The 27,807-nt window shown below is 44.8% G+C and overlaps 3 protein-coding genes across 3 annotated transcripts in view; 1 reads left to right on the top strand and 2 right to left on the bottom strand.

Annotated features, from left to right (window-relative positions):
* Positions 1–285: 285 nt before the first annotated feature.
* On the top strand, positions 286–15,661 carry LOC119396392 (quinone oxidoreductase-like protein 1). The gene is made up of 10 exons (XM_037663595.2): positions 286–559; positions 2,590–2,667; positions 3,552–3,675; positions 3,938–4,006; positions 4,876–5,057; positions 6,203–6,421; positions 7,108–7,284; positions 9,410–9,515; positions 10,007–10,052; positions 11,383–15,661. Exons 1-10 carry the CDS (start codon positions 467–469, stop codon positions 11,480–11,482), a joined length of 1,194 nt encoding a protein of 397 aa, XP_037519523.1. The 5' UTR covers positions 286–466; the 3' UTR covers positions 11,483–15,661.
* A 1,895-nt stretch (positions 15,662–17,556) lies between these two features.
* Positions 17,557–19,431, bottom strand: LOC119396393 (queuine tRNA-ribosyltransferase accessory subunit 2). The gene has a single exon (XM_037663596.2). The coding sequence runs from the start codon at positions 19,132–19,134 to the stop codon at positions 17,971–17,973; it is 1,164 nt and encodes a 387-aa protein (XP_037519524.1). The 5' UTR covers positions 19,135–19,431; the 3' UTR covers positions 17,557–17,970.
* A 2,986-nt stretch (positions 19,432–22,417) lies between these two features.
* LOC119396390 (structural maintenance of chromosomes protein 4) overlaps positions 22,418–27,807 on the bottom strand; it is a gene marked incomplete in the record, with an annotated part of 42,133 nt that continues 36,743 nt past the window's right edge. Inside the window, 3 exon segments of the mRNA XM_037663593.2 lie at positions 22,418–22,888; positions 23,490–23,673; positions 25,487–25,719. Of these exon segments, the coding sequence (XP_037519521.1) occupies positions 22,658–22,888; positions 23,490–23,673; positions 25,487–25,719 (648 nt within the window).

Raw genomic sequence — 27,807 nt, 5'->3', positions numbered from 1 at the left:
CTACCTTGTCGCTTGCCTTTAGTTCAAAAAATGGCCGCTAGGCTTTTACTTCCTTTTTTCTCCGTATGGCAACGGCGCTGCAAATAAACCTTGTACTAGGTTGACCTACAGTGCCGCCGTGAAGTGTAGCCTTAGAAAGCGGGACGGCGCATTGGAAAACTACCAGCGTTTTCCGACGAAACAAGGACCCGCGCATTCCCGAATAAACATCTCAATGGCGGCAGCAAGCTCGTGGGCAGTGCGAGTGACTGCACTGACTCTCAGGCTACGTTGACGCACTTGCGAAACCGCATACACCGCAGACGCCCCCTTCGGCGTCTTCAACGTTAGCAGTTACCCTTTCCCGGCCTTGTTTACGCTGGCTGTAAAGGGAGCGCGGATGCTCTGCCATTCAACGTCGCGTTACCAGCGATTGGCACTTCCAAAATTCGCAATCATTAGACAGATGACGGCTTCAGAGCCCTAAATGACTCCAGCCATGCAGTCCAAGAAGCATATGAAGGCCGTGTTCAAGGAAGTCAAAGATGGGAAACAATCGAGGGTCTTCATGCAGAGTGATGTGAGTACAGAAATTGCTCTTTCTGCTCGGCATCGTGAACGATCTTCATCTCGATCGTCCTTGCATGCTTCTATTAAATTTGGGTTTTCCACGACTTAGCGAGTACGCGCGCACGGGGATCAAGGTCGCAATGTGCAAAATGCGCGAGTTGATCGCTCTAATCCATCACGATCCAGCGTGTTTAATGATAACCGTGATCCTAAACTGACGGGATTATTAGGAAACGCGCATGTAGCTTGGCCAATGTTGTAGCACTACTGTTGTTGCGCCGCGCACACGCACTACCCAACTAAAACGTTTATTCAGACATTTGCGATGTGAAGAGATCTGTCGCGCAGCGTGACAGTCCGATGCCATGTGGAGTCAGCTGAGGCTCTCGTTTCAGTGCTGTGACAGCTGACTGAGTTGTTCCTTTTATTTCTCGCTTCCTCGCGCGATGCCGGAGTTGAAGCGATCGCTTGTTTCTATCTTTTAATCATTCACGGTGGAGTCGCCATTGCTGCAGCTTTGCATTGTAGTTCTCTGCCGAATGTGCGTAGCGGGATGCTTGGAAAAATCGATAGCGCAGCGTAGGTGTAGTACACGCGCTCGATGCGATTCAAGGCCACGCACCAGATTGGTGCTACGGCCTTTGAGAGTAACCGGCCGGCACAGTGCAACTCAATGCAAATCTCGTCGCTGAGGTTACATTTACCAAAGTGATTAGCGCTCGAGGATCGTACACGAAGTGTCAGTAACGTTTCGATCACTTCGTAACGAATCACGCTTGCGCATTAAAGCCCGCGCAATGCGAGTTCGCGATCGTAGCGCTGCGTCCTTGAATTTAATTTAAAATAAATTGCGCAGTTTTGCGTGCCAGAACGATCATGCGGCCCTTTCGAACGTGCTCCTAAAGCAAAGTAGACGGTCATCCCAAATGCGCGGCCGCCGTGGGCGGGAATCGAACCCGCGCCCTCTTGCTTAGTATTCAGAGAAGCGAAACCATCATTACGGGTGTCAAGTATGAATTTGAAATAAAATATTTATCGGGAAAATTGGGCTGTCCATTCTTAAATTATTTGACATTTGACGACACAACCGATCGAGATTACTGAAATTCAGACATCGCTTAATTATATTGGGAAAAAGTATTTAAATGTCCTTAATAAACCTACCAATGAATTTGTTGTGAACTAATCACAGTAAACATGTTACACCCTTGGTAAATATTGGCCGTAATTCTATAAGCTTGGTCAGTTTGCAAAAGACTGTTTTTACTGAAAACCATGTGTATAAAAATGAATCTATATTAGATTGCAAAACGTTTAATTCGATGCATGCAGTATCACTCCTGTCCTGTGGAAGATTCTTTCCAGTAAATTTTTTATGTTCTCACTGCTCAGATGAATTCCTACTTTCGTCAACTTCTGTGTGAAATAAGTTATCCAATCTGGGAACTTAACTCTAACTGATGGAAACACTGCAAATGGATATTGGAGGTCCAAATGACGCAAAGCTTCTGAAAATGAGAACATCGCCATTTATGACATACTCTTTCATGTTAAAGACACAACACAACGGATTCATTTTAAGAGGTTGCAAGACTGTGGGTGAAAGCTGCCCTGTCCTTTGACTTCAGCAAGATCCCTTGCTCGACTACAATTGATTCCTCATACATGTCTCATAATATATTACCACTGCTCTCAGGAACATCACACCACTTATGTTTAGTTGCAGCTGAAGTGAAACCATGGCTTTGGGAGTTGAAAGCTTTATGATCCAATTCATTTCACTGTAATCTTGAGCCACACACATATGTGAGAGGAGATTCAGCTCTTATTAGGTACCCCTTATGAGGTACTCCTTAATAGGTACCCTTTATGAGGTACCCTTTGTGAGGTACCCCCTATAAGATGCCCCTTACGATGTAGCCATATTTCGATATGACGTATCAAGACTTAACAGCTATTTTTCTTCTGCACAACTGAATGTCATTCCTTTGCTGCTGAACATTCAGAAAACAATGCGGCATATTTTATGGTCTGTTTCAGGTGGACATTCCAAAGATTGACAAGTATTCCGTTTTGGTTAGCGTGAAAGCGTGTGGTCTTTCCAACAGTGATGACAAGGCAAGTTGTACCTCCTTCCAAAACTTTGACGCTTTACTGAAATGCACTTCATTTATGCAACTGCGATTCAAAAGCTATGGGCTGCACTCATATGACTGGACAAGTTTGGTTATGACTGACATTTTCACGTGATATAACATGTGCTGTGAATTCTTGCATTAGTAACATGCATTTATTATTAGCATGCGCTGGTCATCTTATGTCTGTGAGTGTGATAAACTGTGTGATGTGATATCACCACCAATGTAACTTGAAGAATTTAAGAAATACTGATCGGACACACACCCCGGTAACAAAAATTATGTGCAAAAGTGGTTGATTGAAGAACACAGCCGTGTAATTATCAGTGAATATGTGTATACTTGATATGCGATGTGTCTTAAGGCATGTTAAACATGAACCATACTAGGCTTTTAAAATATTCCTGGTAAGATGTGTTCATAATTATCAGTAACAGTGTTTTAGCATAATGAAGTTGTACAAGCGCAGGCTTATACTTGGGAGCAACAGACAGAAATGGCTGTTGTGTTGTGTTATGGTGCTATGTGTAGCCATAACACATCCAATTTCTCTCAATGTTACACTGGCTGTTTTCTTCCCCCCCCCCCCCCAAAAAAAAAGAATGTAAAGCAGTGGCTAGGACATTTTTGTGGTGATCATGTAGCTGTCGTCACATTTGCACAAGCAGATGATAAGAATTAATGCATGTTTAGCATTCTAATGGTTCTAAGCTTTCTCACCAGGTACTGCCACTAACACCACCGCTTGTGTGTATGTACGTAGTTAGCATTTTCAGTTTCATGCCTCTGCCATGCCAGAGACTGTTCAGGTTTGCTCTCTGATATTCCTGATGTGCTCGAACATGCTGGCAATTTCCCTCACAGGTGCTGAAAGTCCTGTACAAGGACCAGTCAAAGACGAAGTACCCGATATGTCACGAAATCGCTGGCGTGGTGGTCGAGGTTGGAGATTGGGTTACAACTGTGGATCGTGGGGATGAAGTAGTGGGTACGTTCCTGTTGCATTAGATTCCACGAAAGCCTAATTGCAGCTATATGAATCATATTATTTTCATGCCACCAGCTCGTTGTGTCTGAAAAAGTTGTCACAACCCCAGGGTCCCTTTGAAGTTTATTGAAAGCTGTAATGTTCAACAAGTGATAAGAAAAACATACTTTCCATTGGAATTAATACTCGCAGCTTTTAAATTATCTCAAGCTTTTGACACATCTGTAGATATCGTACTTCATGCGTCATGCTCTCCTTTCAGGTTTGATTCCTCTCGACTACGGCCAGTCTGGATGTGCTGAATACGTACGTCTCAATGAATATGATGTCAGTAAGTATTATGGCTTTGTTTCAAAATTTTCATGTTTGACCTACAGCAACGCAATCCTGTAGTTCGACATTGCATCTGCATAAAGAGAAAAAAGAGGAGGGGATGTGTACGTGTTCGATAAAGAAATGCTGCTTTAAATGAGATTCATTGGCGGGGCAGAGGCAACTCTGAAGGAACTATGTATCTAGCTATATGGCGAGCTTTCTGCCACTCTAAGATGGGGGGAGGGGGGGCAGCAGGGGGTCAGGTAAAAATTTCACTAGTACTGCCTGATATTAAGCCTTCCCCTTCCTGGTGACAAAAGCTGAGGCCTTGTTGCAGACACTCATGTTGCACTGAAACTGTTACATCATACGCATCACTGATAGCTCTGTTGTCAGCAAATTGGCATTTCTGATTCAAGCTTCTGTCGGTAGACAGTGTGTTCTGTCTCCTTCGACATGTTGAACAAATGGCTTGTACCACAGACATGGGAAGGAGGTTTGGGGTGGAGGGGTTTTCAAAATGTTTAGTTCATATGTAAACACACGCACGCACGCACACACACGCGCGCACACACACATGCATACATGCATATAGGGTGTCAAACTTCCTCCCCACTCTGAGATAAAATCCAGGCTACACCCCTGGCTTATACATCCACGTGCTATCATGTGTCATAAATTTATGCTACTTTCACCTTTACATTTCAGGATTTCCCGCATTTTTCATTACATTGCTGGTTCACACTCCAAACCCTACTTGTGCTAGGGCAACTTAAAGTCCTCCCTTCCCATAATACTTGCAATGTTTAACAAATTGCAAAGTGCTGTTAACACCGGAACAGCTTTAAGCCGTTCTTTCTCGCTTTTTTTTTTTTTGCTCCGCAGCCAAGAAACCACCAGATGTGAGCTTTGTCGATGCCGCTGGCTGCATTGGTGATGCCGTGAAGGCCTACACGGGCTTGCATTACCTTGGGCGTCTCACAAGCGGTGATACTGTTCTAGTCATGGATGGAGCATCTTCGTTTGGAGCTATCGCCATTCAGCTGGCTCAGCATTGGGGTGCCAAGGTGGGTAGCATGACATGGAAGAGCAGTTACGTAACATGTAACAGCGCGATATGGCGCAGGAAAAAAAAAAGCCAAGCGTGTCGAACACAATCACTTGTCTCCATCTGCTTTTTTTTTTTTTTTGAAATAGAAAATAAATGAAGGAGTTGTCACCATTGCTTGGTGACAGCTACCCCTTTCCACATAGTTGTTAGGATAACAAAATAAATTTAAAAAAAAAATATATATATATATACAGTCCTACAAGTAAAGAACTCAGTAGCCATCGCAAATATTAGTGTCTTCAAAAAAACGCTGGAGTACTTTCATTGCTTTACGGTCTCGAGATACTATAACGCAGAGCTATAACTAGCCCAGCTTCTGACATTAGTAAGATACACTGACGCTACTGTCAAACCTCTCTAAAGCAGATGCAAGATACTATAATGAAGTAAGTCGAAGGTTTTTCTCATCAATATCAGCATGTATGAAGTAGTATAAGCTTATAACGAATAATAGAGGTATTTTTGCAGGTACTTTCATCTGGAACGTTGCATTTTATGTTGTATTTTCACAAATTGCTAGAGGATGCATTAAAGATATGCTTTCGCAGAGCTTTTTTTTATGCTGTCATGCTGCTATATGCGCCCACTTTCCTGTGGAGACTTCGCCAAGGAGTGCTTACTCATTATTAAAAAAAATTCAGGAGCCCTTGCCCTCTTGGGAAAATGGGGGCAAGCAAAGCTCGGCGTGTACGTGCCTGACACACTACTTTCTTACTTTCTTTCTATTGCATAGCACAATGCTCCCTCCTAAGTCTGTTACCTTCCTCCATGCCGGGAAACGGACCTTCATTCACGTGCTTATCAGCGCAACACTTCAGTTGCTACAGGCAACGGCGTTCATGTGTTCATATCTAGGCAACAATGGTATGTGGCAGCATGAAATAACAACTCACCTTGGTAAAAGACCAGATTGCCACATCAGAAACGGCTGTTTGCCAACAAGCCCAGGATCGAGAGAGCATCAATTATTGGAATACGGCGCATACAGTTATGTATGTGACCGATGCACCTTCGAGGGCCGCATTTCTGTGTTGGCACCGAGTCTCTCGCGTATGATGTCAAGATCTGCGAGTTATAGAAGCTTCGCTCAAAAATGTGCAGGTGATCACCACAGCGAGCTCGGATGATGAAGTGCTTTACCTCGAAGGGCTCAAGGGCCAGGTGGCTCGGGTTGTGGACCTTCGCAAGACGGACAACGCTGTTTCCGGCACCGACTTCCACCCGGCTTACATGATTGGCTCAGGCAGCAACAACAACAACAACAATGCCAACAACAACACCGGTGGGAGTGCCTGCGCGCTTCTTCCGGCCTGTATGCAGGTGAGCGAGACAGTACGATTGATCAGGTTTTTCATGTCCTAAAGCTGTGCAAAAGGCTACAAGGTGTGATGCAGCAATGTATCCGGGCATTTATTTGGACAGCCTAAATTTCAGTTTGGCTAAATTCACCATGAGTGAATAGACCTCCGATGCAATCATGGGCTGGCAGTGGTTAGTTCATTCGTATAGATCGCTGGGAGTGACCTTTGTCTTCTAGTGAACATGAAGTAGGCTGAATATTGCCACACGCGCTTATTCATTTATTTTTTATGTGATGGGGGTTTCGCCCGCAAGAACTGTACCACCACTTGTCGCAGGCAGCGCCACAATGTTTAGAAACGTCGCGATTCTTTCAGACTGTTCTGTCAAGATTACGCGAAGGACACGAGTAACCGATTTATTCAAGATCTAACATGAGCTTCAGCGACAATGCTGGAATGTTTGATAAGGCATGTATAAAAGCCGACACATTTCACAGATGAGCAGATTATTTGTTGGCCGACGACTGTGTAGTGCCAATGTTGGACTTTGAGCGTCATTCTTTTTCTGGGCACAAATTCGCCAAATAAAGAGTTTCATCTTTACCGGCTGCGATTGCTTTCTTCACCTTCACAACCGCGTGACAGTATGATGATGATGATGGTGCCTTCTTGAAAAAGATGGACTTTTTTCCCTCTCTGCTTTAGGAGTCTGGAGGCCTAGGAATAGACCTCGTACTGGACAATGGTGTGACGCAGTTTGCGGAGACGAGCTACCGCATTCTGGTGGAGGACACTTACGATCATCCGGTGCCAAGCAAGCACGACATCGTCTCCTGCCTTGCAGTGGGTGGCCGTTGGATCACTTCAAAGAGCGATCTGCAGGTCAGTACACCTTAAAGTTTCCGGGATAATAAGGACTTTTAGCTTGTACGTATACTTTTTAACATTACGTGTTACCAGAATGCTGGATTGCGTTTACCGAGTTACTGGAACACAAGTTGTAGAAAAGTTTTAGCTCCCTATACGTAAACATTTACATTCGTACGTAAGCGTATACCTTTACGTTTGCGCACACCACTAAATGGTGATGGCAACTGCACTCAAACTATATTTAATGGAGATAATATTGAATGACCGCTGCGGCAAAATCATGAGAGGTTTTTAGCATGTGCAGTATCCCGGTATATGCAAAGGGGTGTAGGGATACCGGGCTACCGGACGATGGTGTCGACATCTTGTGATGCTTCATGCAACCAGTCATGGACACGTTTGTTTTCACCTAGTGTTTTTGAGGGAAAAAATTATTAAAAAGGCAACTCATTTGTAATTGTGCTGCTGCAAGGCATTTACGCTGGAAGTAAAATGCACAATGTTTCTGCAATAACAATTTTGTGCTCGCCTGGTTCATCTTAGCCCAGCTAGATGGCGCCACCTGTCCAGCCTGTCAGAGGCTTCCGGCTCCTCATGTTCACGGCTCCTCACGTTTACGACATTCTAGGTCACTCTAGCTTCGGTAATCTGGCTGAGACAAGCTGATCGCAATTGGCGCTCGCACTTCGGCTTATTTTGACTCGGCGGTTTAAGTCTCCACAAATCGGATACTGCGAGTAGCCACGAACGAAGGTGGATTTGCGAGATAGGGCGTAAACGTAAAGCCTAACCGGCGAGTAGTTTACGTTCCGTAAAGGCCCGCGCATGCGCAGATTCCTTCCGGTATCCGGTAACGTAAAGAAATATATGTACAAGCTAAAAGCCCCTAATGCCTTTTTGTCTTTACTTCGATAGTTCACATTACGGAGTAAGTCGTGCATAGGCCTTATGTGCCACTGTTTCGAGACTGATACACAGTGCCATTGTAACGAGCTGTCTTTCTTTTAATGCTCTTTCTCGCGAGTGCGTTGCATTTTAGTTGCACATTTCACTCATGCTGTTGATGTGACACTGTACTGTGCATGTAAGATGTTTGCAGCTGCTTACCAGTTCCCTCTTTTTCTTTATTTCGTTCTGCTTCCTTTCTTTTTCCTTTGCCTTATCTCCTGACAATGTGCAAGTTTCATTCTTAACCGTGAAATCTTTTACTCTCTGCTATGTTACTGTGTGTTTTTTTATGAGTGTATGTGCTAAACGTGTAAACCGTGTCGGCATTCCCATTCTTTTTGGTTCATGTCCAAAAGGCACTGTGGTCATGTACCCACAGTGCCTATCGGTATTACAGTAAAAGGGGGTTGCAGATATCCTATGCATTTACATATGGATGTCTGCGACGCCCTTTTTCGTGTAATCCTGATAGGCACTGTGGGCACATGTTAAATATATACATAAATAGTAACAGTGTGCTGTACATTCTATTGCATCCTTTCCTGGTGGCCGTTGTGTAATGTTGTGAAGAAGACTTTTTAAAATTTCTAGGCTGAGCACTGCTACATATGGATTTAATGAACTGCTTCTAACAGGTAGCATAGCCAAAACCACAGCCATTAGGCATCAATATCCACTGGAAGTAACTATTGAGAGTTAGTAAGTGGATATCTTTCTGAGGTCCATTATATGTTACATATCAATTCATATGTGGTATACAAGATGAAGCTGTTCTAAAATCAGAAAATCATGAAATATTCACTAGCTGTGCAGTATATCGCAACAGGGAGCCCTGGATGGAATTCAGACATATGGGGTTCATCAATGTACACTTAGTACACCGGTTTTGGATTACACTTCTTTCGGAACTTAGCTGCTTTGACCAGTATCGAAGCTGTGGTCTCCATGGATGACGTCATTCTCTGCGAAGTGCTAAACATCAGTTCATACCTGACTTGCATCAAACCACATTCTTCTACAAGCTACCTAATGCTCTTTTACATCCTTTGATAATGTTGGTGACCTCCTGAAAGTGTGCTTTACTTGTAATGATTTTCATTTGAGTTATTTCTGCTTCTCTTGAGATTTTCAACAAAGCTGATTCAAAGTCTAGGCTTGTTTTAATTGTAAGTTGTGGTTGCTGTTTCAGCTGGATCCGCCACATTCCCAGATGATGTACATGAAGTGTGCCTCAATTGGATTCCTTTTCGAGCAAGCTTGGATCCTGTCATCAACGCAACAGGGCCGTTACTTGCGTATCCTTCACTACAGTGGCATACACGATGCCTCCTGCCCCCACCCCCCCACACCCACGCCTCCCCAAAAAAATGCTGGATTGAAAAGCTGGTCTGTTACACGTATTGTTAGCCGCTACTGCATGAATTTTGAAGCTTCACAATCAATTCTTGGTGTACCCGGTGTTTCTAGCACAAACTAATGACTTTGTTTGAAATATTCAAGGAGATAACTGCAATGACAGGATATGTCACACTTATGTTAGCCACTACCACATGAATTCTGGAACTGACAATCAGTTCTTGACGTACCCAGTGTTTCTAGCACAAACTAATGACTTTGAAATATTCAGGGACAGTTAGCAAACGTAAAGATACTGCAGGCTGACACGAACGTTAGGATTTCATCTAATTGGAATTAATGGAAAGTCTGAGTTCGAATCATTGCAACTGGCATGTTTTCATTGTTTCATCGTGGAGCATAATTTCTTCCTTGACTTTCTGCAAAACAGACATACTGATGGACATAATGGAGAAGGTTTCCAGTGGTGTGATCAGGTAATTTTTTCTTTCTTCTCATGGCTGCAAGGGTAATAAAGGTTTCACTGAGGTATAATTACTTCACGATTACACAACAGCTCAGGAGTGGGGGAAAAAAAAGAAGGGGACAGCAAAGCGATTCTTGATTTCCATTAACTCCACTTACGCATTCAGAAAACTTTTGTTTGAGAAACACACATGCATTTGAGATGCCTTACTTTCACTTATGTCTCTGTATAGCTGTACTTTTTGCTTTTATTCCAAAAAACACTAAATAAATACCAAATGAATACTAAGATACTAAATAAACCAAACATTAAATAACACTACTTCTGATTCCACAATCCACCGTTTCCTTTTCCATTTTGCATGAGTAACTGTGCGTAGCCCTTTGCCCTTAATTTCAATGCATTAGCATTAAGAGCAAAGTGGAAAAATGTGTCAGAGCTTATGTGAAGCCAACTGATAGTATGTGCTTGGCCTACCATATTGCATAATATACCAGCTTTGTTGGCTATAAAGGTAATTGAAGGTAATTCTAATTCATCTATCTCATTTACCATTAAATTGCCACTGACTATTTTTCGTGTCATTACTCTTTCAGTGGTATGCAATATTTATTTTTGCCACAAATTTCAGTAATGTACTGAGTTGCTACCTCACTCTCCTCTATAATTATTCATCTGTTCAGGCTACTGAGCGAATGAATGAATCAATGTTATATATAGTTACACCTTTCTGAAATGGTGCTGCCACATTCTGTCTATAGATTTAGACTTAGAACCAATATGCCTCACAAAATCACGACAACTCGCTGAGGAGGTAAACGAGCCTGCGCAAGAGGCCTCTGCTAACGTGTTTTATGACGAAAGCATTAGATGTCTCATCAAACGCGAAAATTGACCGTCGCTGTCGACATGAGTGATGCAAAAAATCGTCACGCGATGACATCACCATATGGCGCCGTCATGGCGTCACTATGACATTTATGACGGACGTCACTGTGACATCATATAACGTAGTGTCACATGATGACGTCATCACATGACATTGTCACTTGGTCAAATGTGGGCCGATCATGGAGGCAGTGCAAAATCAGGCGAGGTGCAGAAAGCTTGCAATGCCTCCAATCCTGGAGGCAATGCAAAACCATATTAGGTGCAGGAAGCTTTTGGAGGGGGCGGGGGAAGATCAATACATCCACTGAGAAGGAAAAGAAGATGGCTTTTGCCTTCGAGTCATCTTAGGTGAATGCGTAAGGGACCCTGCAAGTTTTGATATGACGACCTGTCATTCGTATGCTTCCATGCCAGTTTTAGTATATATTTTGTGTTTGTCTCGCTTTCAGGCCGAACATCCACCACACCATTTCTTTCGAGGACGTTCCAGACGCTCTCAAGAGCCTTACAGATAAGAGGGTCGGCAAAGTCGTGATGAAGATGAAGTGAACGAAGCAGCTTGCCGCGGCCACGCAGTGGTGCTACAACTCGACGCCTCTCGCTCGTCACATTCTCGTTACCACATGGGCTCCCTAAGCCCCTTTCTTCGTCTCTCTAGTAGCCAGTAGCTTCGAGACTACCTCTAGTTGTTTGTGACGTCTTTTTCCAGCGTTTGCCTCAGCGGCACTACCGCACTCGCTCTCAATTCATTCTGCTTTTGTCGCCCGCTCCTCGAACACCGTAGTGCTTGCCACCGATGGTGGTCCCAGTTTGCGACACCGTTAGGATAGTACACGTGCAATACGCTAGCAAAAAATGCACACCTTAACTTGCTCATTTGTGTAGCACTTGTCGTGTGACGTCCTTGTGATAGAAGCACTCGGCTACGATACTCTCTAATCCCCTCGCATGAGCTGTTGAGACTAGTTAACTATAGTTATACATGTTTGGTTTTTGTACAGAAAGCTAGTTTCGGAACATTCTGACGATGATTTGTTTGAAAAACGTTTTTGATGTTTAGGCACCGCTTGCGTCTCTAGTTTGTCGCTAGTCATCGCGGGGCATTGTGAACGAATAGCACTGTATGTATGTGCACTTGATTGAGTAGTAGCCTGACGGGCCAGTCAATACGTATCCTATCGCAAGCACATTGTAGAGAGTGAAGGGTGAGTGGTTGCTTCTGTTGTCGTGTGCGCATTATGGTGGATGCAGAGAATGAGTGATGGTTTCTGCTGTTGCATTTACAGAGCTTGAAATCTCTGAAACAAGACAAAAGTATTATACGAAAGGAGGCCTAGGCACATGCGTGCTTTGACTGAATAGAGGAAATCTCTGACAATGCAGGTCTGTCTGTATATACGAAAAGCCCGTCCCGGTGTCGTTAACTCTCATTGACGTACCCACTTTTGTGTTTATTTGGAGCAGCAATTTGTTAAATGTTGGCTGTGAGAAAGTGCTTTTTGAAGCGTCTTCTTTTACGTTCGCCTATCGATCAGCATTGTGAACAAAAGCAGTACTTGTGCAATTTATTTGTGGGCCTTACATCAAGTACTGACCACTGTGGCTGTGCTGTACGTTATACATTCCCATCTCTGAGCAATTTTGATGTCGTGTTCAAAAAATGTCATTTGTTTCCTGCCTCATGGTGAACTCTTGTTGTGAACGCCATGTGAGCTGTTGAGTTCCAAGAAACATGCTTGTTTGTTTGTCTGTTTAATGCAGAATTTGTAGTCTGGAAAGTAGAGCCTTAGCCGCATGTAAAGAGACTCGGAATTATGTGGGATATTGGTGGATGGAAAACACAAGTTCTGAACATGGATATTATGATGTGAAGGAGTAAAAAAAAATGAGTACAGTACTACAACACCGCGAACTTATTCCCCGATATGGTGTCATTCCATACAATTGTTTCACATGACACTGACGTTTTGCAGTTTAAAAAAGCACAGGTTTTCTCTACACACTCCTCACTTCCACTTCTATCTAGTGATGTTTTGCTTGGGTTTCATCATTGAGAAGTTGCTGTTCTTTTCTTGACTTCGTTCAGTTTGATTGTGCCATTGTAGTTTACTTTACTAGATGTATGAAGTGTTTCAGTAATGCCTTGGTGTAAAACTTGCATTAAGATACAATACTTTATGTTTACCGGTAGCAACATAGTCACTGTTATCATTTTTAAATGACAATTTTGGAGTGTGAGAGCACACTGGAAAAATGATGTCCTAGAGGCAGGTATAGTTCCTGGCCACAGTTTTCGAAATGGACCCGACATTTCGGGACCCGTTCGGTTCCTTCCTCGGGGGAACTGTATTGGTTGTGGTAGCGGCATTGCTTTAACAACCAAAGTTGGTCATTCTTTGGCAGTGACATTCAACACAAGAAGGTGTCGCCATACCATTTCATACCTTCTCAACACTTTCAGATTCTAAAAATTATTTTTGTCCAGCCTATCCACCATACGTAAGTTTCGTGGCAATTTTACGGTGATCACCACGAAGCTTTTTATTTAGATACGCTGGGCAAGTCACACTAGTAGAGGTTCGCAGTGACAGTACCCCGCAAACTTACAAATTTTCTCCGATCATATCCTTTTAGAAACTGTTGTAGCTCATGCATTTCATACATACTGATCTTAATTTTCTTCTCTCTGCACCGTCTTTTTGCTAACTATGGGGCTACCGTCCCTTCTCCGAACACAAGTTTCTATCGCATCAATTTTACAAGTGAACTATTTTCACTGTCATCCTTTGCCTCAAGTTCCCACACATTTTTCTCGCAGTTTGGGGCAATTTAGAAAGTTTAGTGCTGCAGTTAATTGAGATGTAGCTACATACTACTCGTGATCCCATAACTGCATTATTTACTCATCCATCTGTTCAACTAACTTTCTTTAATGCTGCATGCTGTTTTCTTGCAAGTTATTCCACTTCTGCCACAACAATCTCAACCACAATACTCGGCACTGTTGCTGAAAGATGTCTCTTAAGCAGCAAATGACTAGAAGCTTGCAAGATGCGAACTTAGAACTAGCAGGGGTCACCATATGCTTGTGCATCCTCTCTGCCAACAAAGCTGACAGTGAGATAGTATATGCCACTTTACATTTATTTGAAGCAGAACTAGGAATGATTGCAAGTCTTGTTTAAAAGGATGAGACTACTTTACAGGCGTAGTTGAGTGGGTGTTTTGGAGTACTCCGTTAGCACTACACAAGCCGTATAGAACACCATTAGGCCATACTGCGAGAACAAGTGATGTGTATCGGTGATACTGAAGCCAGTTCCTCGCTACTATAGACCCACTCCATTCTTGTAACACAATGGAGTTGTCCTTTACACGACTTGTGTAGCACTTTTGGAGAAGTCTGCAACAGCCAGCTGAATATGCCCTAAGACATTGGGGTGAGATTGTTGGTAATCGATACTGTTCCCACACAGCGCCAATGATGTCATGATATCATTGCACTTGACTGCAGGGACTCGGCAGGAGTTTATGGCCACACACTGCATATGCGCGTCAACTTAGCCATGACCATGCCATCGGTTCTTTTAGCTTTGCTGGGATTTGCTTGTTGACTTATGCAAAATTTCTGGCGAATGTTCTAGAGGCAGGAAAGGTTGTGAATTGCATTGAAATTTGGTTCTTCTCGCCAGTCCCTTTGGAAAATGCTACGCCGAGCTTGCAACCCAAGTATGTAACTGCTTAAATACAGTCAAAACAGTTTGTTAAATTGGTACTGTGCCAATTTGTTAGAAATATGTTCACTAACAGAATCGAGGCTCAACAACTTTGCATCTAGCAAAATTGCAGGAAACCAACGGTGTTTGCAATTTAAAGGTATCGAAAATTGGTGACATAAAATGTGCATATAAGTAGTTGGTGCCAACCACATACCTATGCCACGAGGGCACAAAGGGTGACATCAACTGCTTAACACCTTAGAGTTAACTGTCATTCGCATGGTGCCAAATGGACATACTTAACAGCATCACAGTTTAATGCTATTTATGGCATAGTGCATCCTCGCCTCTCATTTGACTTTTGAATCCAATCAGCTTCTCCTAGTGTCTGCAGGTTACGGCTGCATACGAATAACGCATTTCTACATAAATCTGTCCTCTCACTGTTTTTGTTGCCATTCCTTGCACCTTTATCACCTAATCCCAAGTGTTGCAACTGTTATCGTTCAGTTGTGAAGCGTGTCTTGGCAATTGAAGCGTGTCCCCACACCTCCTGCTGATATCCCCATGACAACAAAAGTTTTGTCCTTGGTGTGCTTTAACTCAAGATGACTTTTTCTTGGGCCACTTTACTAATACTTGGTGAAGCCATTGTATCTCAAATAAAACAGACCCAGAAATAAGGACAAGCCCACACTGTCTTGTCTTATGTTCACTGTCTGTTTTACTTGCGCTGGAATGGCTTTCAGCAAAGAAAGGTTTCCAGCAGGCTTGCACACTACCATCTTTAAGTGAATACCGAACAACAAAAGTGGGACCGAAAGTATAAGGTGTGTCAACAATTTTTATGGTGTCTGAACATTTGATGGATGGCTTATTGGCGAGGTACATTAGATGTCAAACAACAGCATAAAGATTGTACTGTATTCTGGTGCTTCTTTGTAAATGTCGCAAAGTGTATTCCATGTATACGTGTTCGAAGAAGTTGTCTCAACCTCAAAACATGTCTTATATCAAGGACAAAAAAAAAAAATCTAACCAGGTTGTGACCTTTTTCACGAGAACCTTGTTTGATAAACAAAAGCTACATGCTTTCTTGTTTACGTTAGCAATGCTTCGCACGAAAATGATATGTAACAACTGCAAACATTTGTGTTTGGAAAACAAGTATATTTTTCTCTTGTAGCCAATGCATCAAAATGAAAGTGTTGTGATTGCAGAGGCAAGCTCTTGTCTCAATTCTAGCTCCTACATTCCGTAAATGTATGTGGCCACTGGTACAGCTAAATAGTGCACACGAAATATATTTTCTTTATTGCATCGTAATCCTGCTCGATGATAAGCTGCTCCACGCACTTGAGAAACTATACTACTTAAAGGGCCCCTCACCAGGTCTGGCCATTTTGAGTGGACAAGCGCATTGCCTGTGTTGCACGCTCACGATTGTGTGTGCAGAGAGTTACATCACCACGCGCCGCAGAAAAGAGCTCAAATTTCAATCTGAACATTGTTTGCCCTCCTCCTAGCATGCACTGCGCTCCAAAATACATGGGGCAATGACATACAACACCAAGTGCGTCTGTGTATATGAAGGCGCTGCGCAGAAAGAGAGCCTGGATGTCCACCTCGCTTTACGCATGGAGCGGCGGGTGAGGAGGACATAGAGACACTCTTGTGCAGCATAAACTCCATAGAAAGGAGGAGGGCACGCCATGCCCATGCATCGTAACATGTGACGTTCTGATAAATGTATGTCACGTGATCTTCCAGCTCCAGTATGGGAGAATGCAGGGAAGGAGTTCGGCTCGTGAAGGATACGCAGGGGAAGCGGCAAGGGCGTGAAGCTTGCCTTTTCAAATTGTTACGCACAACTTCAAGATATCTCTGCTTGTCATGAACAAACTTGAAAAATTCTGAAGCCGAATGCTCTCTATTGGGCACGTAACAACTTCCAGGGCACGACTAAAATTTGCTATGTAGCCTGGTGAGGGGCCCTTTAAGGATTCTTTTAGTTGTGTCATTCATTGGCTGTGGAAACAGAAGGAAAAGAATCCTTGCACGATACAGCCTGTGCTCGTTTATCTCTTACCTTCCTATTGCACACAATTTCACAAATTTCACAACTGCTTGGAGCTATCTTACGAAAACTGTGATTCATCTTTCCCACAAATTTACACGACACAACGGAATAAAATGCCTGTCCTCGTGCTAATGCAATGTACTTCTGCCAAGCAATAAAAAATCTTTAGGCATCCCTGCCATTTGCAAGCTAAACCAGACAGTGTGTTGTCAGTTCTTGCTGCAGTGTTGCAACGCTCCAACAAAATGCTGCTGTCCAGTAGTCAAGAGTAATTGCCAGGCACCTTTGGTCGCATTGAACTATCGGCAAAGACTCGAATGTGAACAATACTGAAACTACTGCAGTGGCACCGCTCCTTTCCCAGTCTCACTTGCGTTCGTAACTACGCACACTCGAGACTACTCCAAGCTTAGAAACCAGTGACGAAGTGATTAGGTGTTTCACTTCCAAGTGACACCAAAATGGATGTTCTCAGTCATTTCCTGTTCAGATTTCAATTTATGCCGCTGGTGTACGACTGAGTGCATTATTTGATGCTGCTGCTTCTGTGCTGGTGGCAAAAAATAAAGCAGGAGGAAACACACACTAGCTACTGTTCAATTGTACCCTCTGCTTATGTAAAAATACTGTGGCTGTTGAGTGCTGCTGTACATGACTTTACTAAAGGCATTGTTACATTCTAAAAGTTAAATGCCATGTTCATCTACAACAGTGAAGAAATAGCCTTTGCTTTATTGTAACTCCTGCAGTCAATGATTAACATGTGTGCATAACTTGAATAGGTGACCTGAGACTGTTATACAATAATTAATTAAGGTAGCAAATGCATAGATCCTCATCCTACCATCCTGACTTTCTTTCAATGGAATCGTTGAGACTACAGACTTTTAAGCTGCAGTACACTGATTCAGCTGGACAGGCTGCATCACTAATATTGATGTCACGAAAAATAAACCCCGCCTAATATGCAGCAGTATTCTCAATGCCAGATTAGATGCATCATCTGCCGAAACTGTAACATTACAACACAGTCGTAGCACCGGATGAGCGTCTACAACTTCTGTGCACTCTTGCTCTGTGAATGTACCATCGATGAGCTGTTTGTACTCACGACGCTGACACAGGTGACCATTATAGTTCCCATTTGAAAGGTGTGTTTTATTGTCCTTCCATGGTCCCGTCTACTAGAGTTTCTAGTGATGCGATTTGTGCGAACGTAAAAAATGACGCGTAATTTTTCAGTGCCGCTGCTTTAAGAACTTCCTAATGGCCTCGAAGAAGTTCAGGAAGTGGTGGATGTTGTGCAGGCTTAGTAACACGTACGCCAGCATTTCGCCCGTGTTCAGCAAGTGGTTGACGTAGGCGCGCGTGAAGTGTCTACACGCGTAACACGAGCATCCTTCCACGAGAGGCACGAACTGGTCCCTGTACCCGGAATCCCTCATGTCCAGCGCGAGTTGGTGATCAGACAGGTCTTTTTCGAGCATCGTCGCGAGGTCGTTGCCACAGTTGTAGCTAAACGAAAGAGCCATTCCGCCATCGGTAACCGCGGTCGCGAAGGAGGCGTCGAAAACATCGACGCCGTTCACCGCGGCTTTCAGTATGAACTCCGGCCTCAGCACGCCGTGCATGAACCGCGGTTTGTCTTCGGGCAAGAAGGCAACCACCGCCTCCAAGAGGTCGTTCACCTCTTCGAACTTCAGGCACTTCGACGCCGGGCCGTCCACGTGAAACCCTTCGATGACGTAACCGTCTACGTCACGTTTGGAGATCTCCATCACCGACGCGTGCCGGTGCTCCCTGCTGTACCCGCCCACGACCGTTCCGAGAATGCAAGTGTCCCGAAGCGCGCTTGACACCGACTTCGCGGCGATGCACTGATCCAACAGAGAAGTCGTCCTCTCCACGGATCGCTGGAGCCTCTTCCTCGTGGCGTCCTTGGGCGTATCGCTATCGCAAAGCGCCTGATAACAAGACGGTTTGAAGGCCTCCATGATACGCATGAAACTGGGAACGTTCAGATGGATGCGGCCTCCCTGGTCCCAAATGGAGACCCCGGCCTTGTCGTTGAATCCGGACGGCGTCGCCTTCATGGGATCCTGGACTCTTATAAAAGATGGATGCGTGGGCAAGCCCGAAAACTTGGAAATGCCGGCGCCGAACTCTTGAACCGAGTTTGCGAAGTTCGCGATGGGAGGCAAGGGGAAGAGCGCGGGGTGATGGTCGACGCCCTTGATTTTGTGCAGCATGTCGCACGTCAGGTGAGGCACGCTGCCGGCATGCGTGTACAGCAGGCACATCGGTGTCGAGAAGCGCTCGGCGTCGGAGGCCCCTTGGAGGCCCCAAATCTCGCCGCAGCGGCCGCTGCTCGTCTTACAAGTATGAGAGACTGAGAAACGCATCGTGTCGGCAGTGGTGTCAGGCGAAGCGCAGTTGCGACATACAAAACTCGTAACGCGGTCGTCGAAGAACTTGATAGCACAAATGAATGGATGACACGCACGTGCTGCACGTCTTTAGCACAACTTATCGACGAGTACGGTTCACGAAACGGACGAAACACACATCCTGTTGGCGCAAGACGAAGCAAGCACTCGCAAGGGACAAACCACAGAGAGTAACTGAAAACCTTGTCTTAACCGTCGGTCAATAAGAAGTTTCAAATAAGCGCTGAAACATGTCACCGTAGGCACTCACACGGATGTCATCGGCACGTATACAACATGGGCGCCGCCATATTGGACATTGATGTCTTTGCAATGGTGCTTCACGATGCGGCGGATTGATGACAACGACGGCGCATCTCCCTAGTTTCTAAGCATAGAGTTTTATTAGTATTACGGTGCTAAGGTACTAACCATTAGGCTCTAATCTAACGCTTCGTCGGAGTCTTCACTGCTGAAAATTTTCGCAATCGGTGGCTACAGCCTACAGATTGGGTGACGATGCGAAAACGGTGAACAGTGGTCAGAGGAACGTTGGGGACTTAGTGATGACGTTTACACGAAAGCTTATTACGCTTGGAAAATCGGCGATCCCAGCCTTGAAAGACACGTACAAAGAAAAGTTTAGACGACCACACTCGCTGGGACTAGCAACAGTTTAATAAAATAACAGATACTCGAAAGAAGACTAAGACGCACATATGCGCCATACATGATAACGTACAAGGGCGTAGGCAGAATTTTTTTCGGGGGGGGGGGGGGGGGGCAACTCCTTGATCTGATGTGGGGGCTGGGCAGGCACATGTGGTCGAGTGTCATTTTGTGCTCTGTATGCCATGGGGGGAAACTTTTCGGGGGGAGGGGGGAGCAAGGGCCCGGTGTTCCACCCCCTGGCTACGCCACTGTGACGTAGAGGTGACAGCGGTTGGCATGTGACAAACGAAACAACCCATTACGCGCTTCACCCAATGCGGCATGCAGAGATCAGACCTGCGAACGCACGCGACCTCAGCTAGACCGGCAAGCAGTCAAGGTGTTCTCTTCAGCCAGAGCTACGCTGCCCCTACCCATAATCGAATACAGTAAAACCGGGTCACGGACGGATCCAAGGGGGGGGTCCACATGTCCCGACCCCCTTTCCCCAAATTTTTTAATGTATGCCCCAAGAAGAGGTCCTAATCGGGTTTTCCCATAAGCTGACCCCACCCCCCTTACCTCGTAAAAATCCTGAATCCACTCCTGAACTGGTACATGTTCCCCATACAGAAACCTTTGCAAACAAGTTTTGCAGATACCGACGCCTATCATGTCGGTAACTCGCAAAGCGAGGACACACCCAAACAAATGAGATAGGCTTTTTGCGACAGCACACGATGCATCTATCTGCCGGTGGTGACACTGGTGAGGAAAGTTTATGCTAATGCTGTCTTGGCAGCAGTTAGTTTCTCCATAAAAAAATAACTATTATAATTTTTTTTCATGATAAGTACCACAAGATGCAACCTTTCTGTAAAATTTGAGCAAATACAGTTAAGCAGTTAAGTTTATTCTACGATTTTTCAGCTAAGACACGCGCACCCTAACCATTAAAGCTACACATCAAGTGACCCTGTTGATTTTTAACAGCGAAAACGTTCTTAGCCGAGGCTTCCCCATCCGTTGGCACTGCGGTGATCACGTTACCTCGCAGTGTGGCGAGATTGAGGCTTGGTAGGAAGGGGAGGGCTGCGCTGTGCTGCGAGAGGCGAGGATGTCAAGGCTCGAAGGAGGGGTGAACCTTCGAGAAACGTGCCAAGATGGGTGGAGGCTCAGTGGAGTATTAAAGAGCATGTCAGTGTCGGTGTTCAGGAGTTTGAGCTATCAGAATGGCTACATTTCTGGTTCTCCTGATGAAGAAGCCACCTGACATAAGCGTCAGCGACAGCTGATGCGAGAATGGGCATGTTGTCGCTGAGCCAACCGCGATGTTCGCGCAAGAGAGGCTGAAGCTAAGCGCCAATGAGAGAAGACCTGAAAAAGATAGAAGTACGATACAGCCTGATGAAGGAGGGACATCAGCTTCGCTGTTTCAACAGTGTTCGCGAAGTGACGCTGGCTGGATATTTTTTAACATAGCAGCGTCATATGGTTACTCTATGCAGTTTTTTAAAATATATTTCCAATGAGTGCTGAAACCAGACCATACACCACTACGAAGTGCAGTCGGACACCTGCGTTTTTTCCAAACTTCACGAGGTGCACATAAACATGGCTTCCCATCACATGCTATCATGCAAAAGCTTGTTGCAGAACCGTGCACCCAAAAGTGACGTGTCACGAAGGGCACTTTGAACCAACTGCACATAGAGAGCAAAATGCAGGCTTGCTCCTACACGGACGAACTGTGCTTTAATTTATCATGCTTCTAAAGCCTTAGGTGTCTGTACAACCATAGGGCATAGCCGTAGGGAATCAGTTCTGGACCGTCGTATGTTGTCAGATAAGGCAAATCACTATGTGCAACACCAAGTATCTGCCTCGTAGTCTTGTAGCTACAAATTTACCCAGACATTGCTTTCCTTGAAGGAGTGGGTGACGGTTGAAGTGCACCGTATCTTTTGGCTCTGTCCCGTCTGCTCAAGCCCACCTCTGTTCGAGAGACTTAACGCCAGAAAACACAGGCTTGGGTTTCTGGCAGGCACAAACATTACTCGTTCGATTATCCCCGTGGGCAAGACTAACTCTATCGATACTGCATTGCGTTACACTGGCAAGCTACACTGGTTGCATAATTTGCTGTAAGGTGCAAATGAATGCCATTTCGTTGCTTTATGAAACTGTGCACCACGTCCTTTGTTCTTCAAGCATAAAAGATCCCACAATCTGATCGTACTACGACAGTTTTGAACGGCTGCTGACGTGGTGGTATGTTGTAGCCGATGATGTGGAGTCGCATGTCACACCGTGTGATGTGACACGTGATGCTACCTCATATGCCACAATTTTTTAATATTTTGTGGTCAACAACTGCATACGGGCAATCGAAGAAGCAGAGTGTGGTATTCATGGGGTGACATGAAATACAAAAGCAATTTTTATGCTGCTGCGTAAGAAGTTCAGCATCACACTTGTTACTATGCACAAAGTGAACCTGAAACATTCAAGAGTATTTGCAAAACAAGAAAGGAATATGTGCAACCAGGCACCAGAAATGTTTAACGGTGGCATCTGGTGACATCATGCATGCACGCTGGCTACGCACTGTTGCTTTTTCGTATTCAATTAGCAAGCATTTCTTTATTCAATCACTTTTGTACAGGCTCGGTTAGCAGTTGCACAATTAAAAATACGATATATGAACATAAAAACAGGCAACGATGGAATAAAAATATGTTCTGATAACACAGAGCTTATGGGTGATTGTAGACGAGTTCGATGAGCATGGAAATAGTTAAAAATACATGAATTAAAAAAAAAACAATCATATGAGTTGCATCATGCATTAATGTTCTTCGTCGACACCGTTTTCGAGTGGCGGTTCTTCTTCGGGTGGTTCTTCTTCGGGTGGTGGCTGTTCTTCGGCGCCTTCCACGGCCTCAATGAGACGCCGCGGGTTGATGGTGCACGAGTTGGTGCAGTTGTGCACTTTGTAAATGCCGATCAGGCGATCGGACAGTTCGAACATGTTGTTCCTCAACGATATGATGATGAACTGCGCGTTTCTCGTTCGTTCCTGGAAATGCAAAGGTAACAAAAAAAGTGTTTGAAATGTCTCTGGCGAAGCCTGCAACATTTGATGAGAGAGTGAGAACTAGGTTAGTGAAGGGACAGTGAAGAGAAAATTGGTTTCACTCGTTATCAGCAAATGACCCTTCTGCAATACAATAAACAACACCCTTGCAGCGAAAGGACACCTAGTAAGCGAGAAAACGCACAAAAATAGAATGATTTTAGTTCAACACTATTACTGAAACCTACTTTTTAAAATTTCGGCTATCGTTCTATCTCGAGAAATTGACCGGCTTCCTAAAAAACACGTGACGAAGAAGATCACAATATTACATCCTAGGCACTTCCAATCTACACGTCTTTGAGCATATGCATGCAAAACTTGCCGTACATTAAGTCACAATCAGCCCAAGAAATTTTGCTGAAGAACACCATCAAATTCAAACAACAACAACAACAATAATACTAATAAATAAAAGTTTTCTCAACGCTCCTAATACGAAATTAGGTTAAATTAGTATAAAATTTATATAGCGTATAAAGAATGCCGACTGCTCTTTCTTGAAAGTAAAACAAGAATTATAGTAAGACACGCCACTACATACCTTGATATAGTACCCGACGATTGACACGTTCCTAATGTCCAGCGCAGCGTCGATCTCGTCCATCACATAGAAGGGCGTTGGCTTGTAATAATGCAGGGCAAATACAAGTGCCAGAGAACTCAGCGTTTTCTCACCTCCCGACAAGTTGGATATGTTCTTCCAAGACTTCTTTGGGGGCCGCACGCTGTTGGAAATAATTTTGTTACTGTTACAGTGGTGCAGAGTGGAAACTATAAACCTTTGTGTAACGGCAACTTGAACAGGAAACGACGCAACTTTCACCGGACAATTAAAAACACTATGGTCAAATGCTTTCCGAGGAATGTCACAATTCAATTCTGGCGTTTTACGTGCCAAAACCAATATTCAGAACAGCAGCGTTGTGTCCCGTCTTGATCTGTCGCCGTCCGTTTGATTTTTTGCACTACTGTTCTGAATTATACACCACCAACTAGCCCATCAGTCTGTCCTTTTGCCAAAACCACGATACTACAATCATGAGGCATGCCTTAGAGAGAGACGCCAGATTAATTTTGACCACGTGGGGTTCTTTAACGTGCACCTAAATTTAAAGCACACGAGTGTTATTTCATTCTGCCTCCCTCATAAGGCCACCATTGCCGAGAATCAAACCCACGTCCTTGAGCTTAGCTGCGCGTCATTTTAGCTGCTAACCTACTACATGTAGCGGGCCCTGAGGAACGTCTAACATCGAGACAGGAAAAAGCAGAGCTAATGCAAGACAGTTCCACCAAATCAAGCAGTTATGGCTCCTGCACATTTATATGCGGTATCATTCCATCAGCTTATTAGAAAGTATAGTTCTACCTGGAATTTCACGAATGTTCACCTGCAGCGGAGCTCCTGTGCCGCAGCTTTTCAGACTGCCGCTTTGTGCAACGTTAAAGGGCCCCTGACAGCCGATTTCTTATTTGTGACATTTATGTTGTAATAAGTAGGTCTATGCCTTGTAATCACGGAATGACACCGTAAATCCTCCAACGTGATGTCTAAATAATCCTAGCAGCGTTAATTGTGGTCATTTTTAGTGTAGGTTCAAAACGCGCGCCGAAAGAGGATAAGAAACTAGCGCCGCGCCGTGGCGGTCACGCCTCGGGGCACGCGTGATGACGTGCGCTCAGTATTGGGTGACGTCAGCTACGCGCTTGTTGAACTGCCAGTTGGAGAACACACACACGGAGAGCTCACGCTGCCTGCCGACACGTACCGAAGAAGGAGAAGGTGGGAAAGCAAACATGCTTCGCAATATACCACAGTGCATGCACCGCGCATATTTCGGTCTGTGACGTCGACAACACTTGCTTTACCTCTGCAACGTCACAAGGGGCCTACGTCTACGTCATACTAGTGGTTATGTTGATAGGAGTTCAAAATTCAGATGAGCACTCAGGCTTACTTTAAAACCAAATTAAAATATCTTAAAGGCAACGCTCGTCACTCATAATCGGTCAGAAGTGCCCCCGCATGCAGGACTATCAAACAACACAAGCATCTTGAGTTTCCAAATTCGGTGTCAGGGGTCCTTTAAATAGCCAGCCCTTCGACAAATTGTGGTTACACTTCAGGAATTTACGACTGAAATTTAAGGAATTTAAGTGCCGTAAGCTCTGTTTTCCAAATAATTCTGATCTCACTTGGGCATACAGGATAATATACGGAAGAAGTAGTGAGAATGTGAAATATCGCTGTGTACTTAGGCTGTACATAAAGTTCGGTGTTTCACTACTTGGTAGATATAAATCTCAGGTGATTGACTAAGAACTGTGACATGTACACGCGATTGGTATATGGTTCTTAAACACTTCATCTCTCATTGTATAATTGCAATGCTGCATCAACTAGTACTTTATGACTGTTTTGAAAACTGCGTGGCACTGTTATGTTGTTTCGAAAAGACGCTACACGGAATAACAGGCAGAAAGAGGAGCTTCTGTTGGAAGGTCATTCATACGAAATGCAACATGGCAGATGCGCACCTGAAAACTATGCCCTCGGTGAAGGGGTCGAGCGAGTCGACCAGCTCGAGCTCCGCGTCGCCGCCCAGTGTGAGCATCTGGTACGTCTCCTTCAGTTTGCTGCTGATGATGCCAAATCCCCGCATGAATTCGTTCAGGCGCTGCTTGCGCAGGTTGTCATGGTGACGTCGCTGCTCAGCCCGTTTCTCTGTCACCGCTTCCAGCTCAGCAACCCTCTGCTTGTAGGCTTCCTCCTGAACAAAAAAATATCGCATTGTAGATGTGCGATCATTATCGTGAGCAATATGAGCTGCAACACCGAATTCATGTTTATTCAACAATTACTTGTAACGTACAGATACGATTGTGACATACTGAATTGCCAGGAACACCTTTCTGCTTGAGCATTTAATTTAGAGTCATGAGCATTTTTGCGCACGCCAAATGTGCTTAGCCGCCGCTATGACCTTTAAAAGGTAAGTTCAGTGTTCTATCTCGTATTGCTCACGACTATGCCCCGAGACAACTTAATGTCTTAGTAAGTCGTGGATGCTCGACAAAACTACTCAACGAAACTGACAACACCGCTCTGCAGCAGGCACAGGAACGAAGCAGTCTTTCTTTGAAGCAATCGGTGATTATGGGATCTCTCCGTGACTGACACATCTTTTTGGCGACATCATTCGGGGCAGACCCCCTTTGTATTGAGCCTCCTCTCCTAAGGTTCAGATAAGTGCTGTTAAAGTACTTTATCCATAAAGGGACACTGAATCAGGTTAGACCTACAGATTATCCTTTGTGAACTTTATCATCATTATTCAGCAACGATAGCTTCAGTATTGCAGTGATGCTACCGAGGACTTCTGATTTGGAGCAATTTTTGGAGCAGCAAAATTTCCGTTTTGGAGCACTTTGGAGCAGCAAAATTTTCATCTTGGAGCACTTTGGAGCAGATAATTTTGCATCTGGGAGCACTTTGGAGCAGCGAATTTTACATCCTGGAGTGCAATACAGAAGCATATTGCATTAACATTCAAGCACCTGAGTATTATTATGGGGCTCTTATGAAGGCTAGAAATATTTCGATTCATTGCAAATCTCATGGAAAAAATCATCTCAGGAGCATAGGCGTGCGCACAGGGGGGGCACGGGGGGGAGCGCCCCCCCCTAATCACCTAAGAGGGGGGGGGGGCGCAAAATCTGCCCCATACATTGACCCTTGCGATAGCAATTATATGGACACTCTCGGCGGATTTTTGCCGTCGCCGTTACCGTAATTTTCCGTATAAAGTCCAAATTAATAACATCACCACGCGCATTCTAGCCGCGGGTAAAAGCTCACGAGCGCTGGCGACGAACGCGGCTGAAGCGGAGATTAAACTAGCCGGCCGTCTGTCTCCGCCGCACGGACAGCGCATGAGATAACATCTTCCCGCGTGCGGGCCTGCCGTCGATTGCTCATCAAACAGAGAGGAAACGCCCCGCCCGTCTTTCGTAAGGAGCATGAAGGGACGCCAGGGGAGCGGAAGGGGGGGGGGGGCGCATCTTTCGAAGGGCGCAGTCGCTTGCGCGCGCGCTATCTCGAGGCATCAGGAGACGGCTCGTAAACTTGCTGTGCTCTCAACGCTTACTTCGCGTTTAGAGAACTCAGAGCAAGAAAACGCTTCGGTTCCTGGAGGGGCCATATTCTCTTAAACCAGCGTTTTGTTGAGTTACGCGAGATCGGATCCAAAAGAGTTAGCTGCTAGTCTTACTTCGTTTCACAATACAATTTTTCGGTATCGCATTCATTGCTTCGCTCTTAAGCGAAACTGAGTTTTTTTAACCGTTAGCTATTGACCCCCGCGAAAGCGAGGGGCGGACGTGTAACATGGCGTAGCCGCTTCACTGTGGGCCAGCTGCGCATTTGCGGCTGCTTCGACCAGGAGATATGATTTTACTAATGAGATGACATTTTTAAAAAAGCAAACAAAAAATTCGAATTGGAACCCTAGCACGTGAGCTCGAAAGGGCAGGGCCTTTTAGGGGGTATTTACCGCAGAGTGATTACAAACTCGGACGTGCTGGCGGAAGGAATTGCGAAAAAGCTTTCTGGATGAAGAACCATGGATAAAGTATATCTGAGGAAAAGTGTCAACGCGTTTCCACCGTTCGCGTGCTCTTCCATAAACGCGAAGCAAGGAAAATTCGATATTGTCCCATATATATCTACTGCGAGCGATCACAGATTTCATTCCGCGATGTCTGGAAACAGAAGTGACAGACATTTTAGCGGCACTCATGTAGTTATTACTGAACATTGCTTTCCTTACGTGCCGTGTGACGCTTGAAACGAGCTATCA

This window comes from Rhipicephalus sanguineus, chromosome 6 (assembly GCF_013339695.2).
Source record: "Rhipicephalus sanguineus isolate Rsan-2018 chromosome 6, BIME_Rsan_1.4, whole genome shotgun sequence".
NCBI lineage: Eukaryota > Metazoa > Arthropoda > Arachnida > Ixodida > Ixodidae > Rhipicephalus > Rhipicephalus sanguineus.
Note: the sequence above shows the minus strand (reverse complement) of the source record. Positions and strands in the feature narration are given on the sequence as shown.